Source organism: Crinia signifera, chromosome 11, assembly GCF_055691185.1.
Source record: "Crinia signifera chromosome 11, ASM5569118v1, whole genome shotgun sequence".
In the NCBI taxonomy this organism is placed as follows: Eukaryota; Metazoa; Chordata; class Amphibia; order Anura; family Myobatrachidae; genus Crinia; species Crinia signifera.
In genome coordinates this window covers 37,836,420-37,842,810 of record NC_139227.1, presented here as the reverse complement: position 1 = coordinate 37,842,810, position 6,391 = coordinate 37,836,420, and the positions used below count along the sequence as shown (strand labels likewise).

The window sequence follows — 6,391 nt, the reverse complement described above, 5'->3', positions numbered from 1 at the left end:
CATCCCCAAATGAAGATGTCATCCACAATGACCTCACAAAGGTGTCCCTTAAAGAGATGCTCCATTAAACATTGCAATACTTCGCTGCCAGTGCACATGCGTATGGCATTGGGAAGAAGGCTTACCTGCCCACAGTCGTCATGAGCATTGTGAGCACGGATGATTCCTTGTCCAATGTGATGGGCCAGACTCCCCATTTGGCAATCATGACTCATGAGTGATAATAAGTATAGTGTTGTTGAGGTGCAGAGTCAATGCAGTTGCGTAACGGAACCATTTTTTTCTACTGCAGAAACCATAGCCTAGAGCAGTGGTTCCCAATCCTGGTCCTCAGGCTCCCCTAACAGCTCACGCTTCCAAGTCACCCAGCCGATGCTGTGTATCACCAACTGTCACATTTTAAAAATCCACAGGTTACTTGGAAAAGGTGAACTGTTAGAAGAACTTGAGGACCAGGGTTGGGAACCACTGGCCTAGACTCATGGGTGGCTGATACCACTGGAGCAATGACAACCAAAGCTGTCATGCAATTTAATTCCACTATACCTTCATGGCCAGAGGCACATTACTGGGAGCACATATCATGGGACAACCATGTGATACAGTAGCTGATGGGGAGTTTCCCATGGCATTACAACTGAATGACAGCAAAGTCTTTAAACTGTGGAATTTCCTTCTGAATGACATGCACATGAACACTTAAAGTTATGGACCCAAGCTTTATTCTGTCCGGCAAACCTAGCACATTACTCTTCACTGTATGGAACCGCAACAGAGGTTTGTGGTTTGCAGTGAGGCCACACCCATGATCCTGGAAGACAGAATATCATTCTGGCGCTCCTATGGTGCCAATCTCCTCTCTCCTTCCCCCACCCCAATGCTCCCAACAAATTAACCCTAGAATGTCTGTGTGTGCGTGTACATGTGGTAGGGAATATAGATTGTAAGCTCCACTGGGGCAGGGACTGATTTGGCTGTGCCAATATCGGAATATATGCACGCTATATAAGAAACTGTTAATAAATAAATAAACTGGTTCTCTCTCTCTTCACAGATGCATTACCTGGAGGATGAGTGGCCGCGCTGAGCCTGCCGGGACATACTGGGTCAACGGCCACGTCTCCTCCCTTTGATCCATCTTTGAAGAGAGAGAGATGGTCAGCAAAGAAGATGGGGCACAGGATGGTATTGTTTATTGAAAACAGCAGATTGACAGGAAGTAGGTGTTTAGTGGGAGTGTTAAGAAAAACGCAGGCGTGCCCCCCCCCCCCCCCCCCAAAAAAAAAAAACCGCTGAGAGTGCAGACGTGCCCAAGCGTTTTAGGGGAGGATGTGTGACTCCACCTCCAGGCTGGTTATGCCTGTGTTCACCGTCACCGAGTCTTTGGCTACTCTGTACCGGCAATGACGAGTGCCCAGGGTAATAATCATTCATTTTTACCCGGCTACGAAGTCTTTGCTAGGAGCACACATGCATTTACACAGTGTAGACATTCATTTACAAGGTGGATTTCACTATAGCGGCGCAGCATCGGAGTCTACCTGATGCACATTGAGGCTTATGCACATTCGCGGTCGTGCAATCAGGTCTGAATTACCCTCTTAATCTCTGTTGCGCTTTTATTTCCATGTAGCATACATATGTGCATAGCGGTGTCCAGCATTAGGAAATGTGCAGGAGTAGCACTTCTGACTGCAGGGTGCCATGCCAGTCCCCGCATGCCTCTCCAATCCCCGTGTGCCACGCATGTCACCGTCCTAGCCAGTCACAGAGTGACTGATGAACCTAAAAATACTGCTGCTTACTGTATTAGCCAAAAGGCTTTGATATCACCAACCTATATATATACATAGATATATATTATGTATGTATCTATGATAGGTGTAGTGTTTGTGTCTCACATGGACCCCCAGGGGCCAGGGTGTGCAAAACCACCCACCCTACACCCATTATTTCAATACTTACCCTTTGAATGTCAGCAGCAGCAGATAGTAACCTGTAGTAAGGCGTGGCGGACATTTTCCTGGCATTTTGCACATGTGCATTAGGAGAATCACTGAGAAAAATGGTTGCGGTGCCATTTTTCAGGAGACCTGCACATGCGCACTAGACTCTGCTAGGGTTTTTAAGACAGCAGGGGGGCACGGATGGAGACAGAACAGACCTTCTTCCTCTGTTGATGTGTCCCTGTAACCAACCTTCCGTACATATCTAGTCAGTGGGTAACAGTGATACGGCAAACCATCCTGTCTCCAGGTGCAGGGGATGTGGGCGGGCAGCTATGGGGCCCAGGGCAACCACTCTCATGCAAAGAAATTGCATTCAGATACTTTTATTTTATATTTATATATATATATATATGTGTGTGTGTGTGTGTGTGTGTGTGTGTGTGTGTGTGTGTGTGTGTGTGTGTGTGTGTGTGTGTGTAGGGATGCCAATCCCGGAGCATTTTTTCAATCCCGGGATTCGGGATTGAAAAATGCTCAATCCCGGGATTCCTGGGATCCCGGGATTGGCATCCCTACTTGGGAGCTAGGTGCAGACAAGCACTATATGCGCATCCACATGCCATTTTTGGGGAGGAAAATCACTGGGCTTTAAATAAACCCCCCTCCTCTCTCCCACATTGCCTTACTTTTGAGAGGGGCAGGTGTGACGCGCCGATATGTCACTGGACTGTGCAGCCGGGAGAAGTCGGGCGGCGAGCGCTACACCTCCGGTGTCACAACTCGCTCACTGCCCTACCTCTCCCGGCCACACACAGTCACAGTGGCAGGGAGTCTCTGGTCACAGGCAGCGGCGAAGAGCATCCGGTAGTAGGGAGCGGCGGTGCGGGGGCCTTTACTGGCTGCACAGTATGACGCGCAGCGTGACCTCTGACCACATCACGCTGCGCGTCTGAGCTGTGCATGATCGGGGACAGAACGAAGCAGCCTGGCAGCGTCTGAGCGAGTGCTCAGACGCTGCCCAGCATTAGACTAATCTAATCCCGAAATCCCGGGATTGGAAACTCCAATCCCGGGATTCAAATCCCGGCAATTTTGGGGCCAAATCCCGGGATCCCGCCGATCCCGATCCCGGGATTGGCCACCCTATGTGTGTGTGTACGTAGGTAGACACACAGTTTAACAAATGAAGGCACATATTGCATCTGTGAGTATGTGTGTGTGCGTATGTGTGTGTGTATATATATATATATATATATATATATATATATATATATACAGATGAGCAGCGGTGGGGATGCTGTGGTCAGAATACAGATGAAGGCATACCCCCCCCCCCAACCCTCTTGTTCTGATGGACTGCTGAGGGGCCCTTTAAAAATGTTGCCATGGGGCCCAAAAAGATCTGGTTAGGCATCATCCTGCCTTCCTCTGGTTATGCTGTTACTTTTAATCTCCAGACCACTGTCTGCTTTCCACGATTCATACACAGCCACCGTTTATTTGCTAACCCCCCCCCCCCCACACACACACACACACAAACCAACTTCAAAAAGAATTCAAGAAACATAATTTTCATTTGCATTTGGCAGAGATTTATTGTTCTGTTTTTAGAGTCATACAAACTTCAAAATACAAAAGTACAAATCGAGTTACAAGATATGTATTCAATTATAAAAAATTAAGTTGAAACTTAATATGTTACAATAAAGTCTTGGAGTTTACGTATAGAAAACAACATAATAAGTGAGCAGTAGTCCTTGGTGACTTCCAATAACTAAAACTCATGAGTCCAGAACCAGCCTTTCTTGTGCACAGAACAAGTGGCGGGTAACATCGTCAGAAATAGGAAAGGACATACAAATAAATAACAATAAACCATATTACACTTTCAATATCATTAAATATTTAAATATTATTAAATAAATCTTAAATAAATATAAAAATGTTCACATTATATATATATATATATATATATATATATATATATATACACACACACACTCATATATATATTCACAAACACATATGTAATTAGAATTGGACATATTAAGCTATAATATAGCATCAAAAGCTATGTGCCTTATATTTGAAATTAGGTTATATTATATTTGAAGTGGTTTTTATGTACTGCTAAGATCAGTGCTGGAGGGGTGTTCGTGCACTGCAATAAAAGAGGTTGGATTGCCATCCACCAATACAGGCTTTGTCATTATATTATCTCTTACAAAGCATAGAAACAGCCACAGAACAGCATCAGAGGCAGCGTCATTGCCTCCCTCACTACAAGATCAGAGAATGGAGCGTAACTGGGACTCTCCTGCCCTATAGGAACCCTCCTGCCCTGCCCTTCCACTGTCTGAGTGACTATAACCTTAGAAACCAATATGGTACAAGAATCTACCTTTACATCCATATCCCGAAAGTCGAGGATATAGTATTCAAATTGAGAACCAATTTACTAGAGATTTGACCTGCAAATCAAGGTGGGGGAGATGTTAAATGATGGTCTAAAATGAGCTGGATACAAAATGTACCAAATCATCAGAAATCAACATAAAAGCTCCCATTTTAGACCAGCCTCAAGGGGGGGGGGGGGGGGGGTAAGGACGTGACATTAAATGTTTTAAAACAAACAAAACTCTGTGTGGCATTGCCACGACACAGGGTGTATTATTATAGAGTAGAACACAGGGCTCCACGGGAGTCCTCTGGTGCCTACTCATGGCAGTGGTATCAGGCATACCTGGGCACAGAGCATGTGCATCCCACAGGAACACTCAGGTACTTAAAGCTAAATGTGTATGAGGTAGGGTCATGTGGGCATGTTGTCTTAATCAGGACTAGCATGGTCTGGTTGATCATCACTGAGTTTAAGGACGAGTTCTGCTTGCCGGTATGGGAACTGATGCAGTGCTGACAGAGGCACTGAGCGAACGCCAACTTTTTTGGGTAGCGGTTCTCATCAACATTTATCCTGTAAGAATTAAAGAAAGAGGTTAGGGACGCCGTAACACGTAGCCCAAGATGTAACAAACGTTTCTTCTCTTTGGTCACACATATGAACATTTATAAATGCTTGTGTCTAAATCTGGTGGCTACAAGGTGAAAGTACGGACTGTCTGTACTCACCAGTAGGACCATGGTGAGATTGAGCGCTCGTACACATCTCGACCACTTTTTAACGTATCGAAATTTGGGCAGGTGGCTACTGGGTTCCTCTTGCGTCTCTTCTGCATCCGCGCAATCTCCTCCAGTTTGGGCACCAGGGACACTGCGGAGTATTTCTCCCAACTCATTCTGTGGCCCAAAAAACGATCCAAGACGTTCGAAGGGATGTTGGAGAACTCGTCATCCTTGAAGCAGGGCGTCTTTTCCTTTTTATGGTTATGGTTATGGTTATGGTGGTGCTTGGACGAGCAGACTTGGCCGGAGAATACGGCCAGAAGAATAAGAGCGCACTACAGGGAAAGAAAATATTGGAATGAATGTATTTATTTATTTACAGTTTCTTACATAGCGCAGCATATTCCATTGCGCTTTACAATTGGAAACAGCGATAAAACAAACTGGGTGTTAACAAACTGACATAGAGGTAGGAAGGCCCTGCTCGAAAGCTTACAATCTATAGAATGCTAATTATTTCCCCCCAAAAAAGTAAGGAACCTTTCGAAATGATATTTGGAATACACCAACATCACTTTTAGTAGTTGGCATTGACTATATATTTTTTTGTTTTGTTTATTTAGCTTTTGATGCGCCGCTGAAGACAGTGTAAAATGCCTTACACCAGTGGTTCTCAAACTCGGTCCTCAGGACCCCACACAGTTCCCATTTTCCAGGTACCCGACAGGTGTATAGGTGCATTCATTACTCATTGACCCATTTAAAAGAGCCACAAATGGAGCTAATTATTTCACTTGTGATTCTATGAGGAGACCTGCAAAACATGCAGTGTGTGGGGTCCTGAGGACCGAGTTTGAGAACTTGTGCCTTAAACAAATAATATACTTGCAAAAAATAATAATAATCACGCCGGTGCAGTACCGCCGATAGACTCTAGATGGTGCTATGCAATTTGCTGTCTAGGCATCAATAAAGGAAAGCATTGTGAGCATCAACTCTCACCTTTTTGCGCATCAATCTATCTACAGTATCTATATCTATCTATCTATATATATATATATAGATATATATATATATCTATATATATATATATACATACACACAGTGTGTGTATATATATATATATATATCTTCTCTATATATATATATATCTATATATATATATACATACATACACACACTCTATATTAAAAATGTCAGATTCAGAATCAATCATGTACAAGGTTCAGCATCTCTCTACCTGCTCCTATATAGAGTAATGGAATAGTCCTCTTACCATTGTAGTGAATGCCATTGCTGCTAATAGGCTGGATCTTGTG

General features: G+C 44.2%; 1 protein-coding gene across 1 annotated transcript; it reads right to left on the bottom strand.

Moving 5' to 3' along the window:
- Positions 1–4,545: 4,545 nt before the first annotated feature.
- IL17C (interleukin 17C) lies at positions 4,546–5,377 on the bottom strand. The gene is made up of 2 exons (XM_083164996.1): positions 5,079–5,377; positions 4,546–4,923 (listed from the first exon to the last, which is right to left on the bottom strand). Exons 1-2 carry the CDS (start codon positions 5,243–5,245, stop codon positions 4,683–4,685), a joined length of 408 nt encoding a protein of 135 aa, XP_083021122.1. The 5' UTR covers positions 5,246–5,377; the 3' UTR covers positions 4,546–4,682.
- Positions 5,378–6,391: the final 1,014 nt, after the last annotated feature.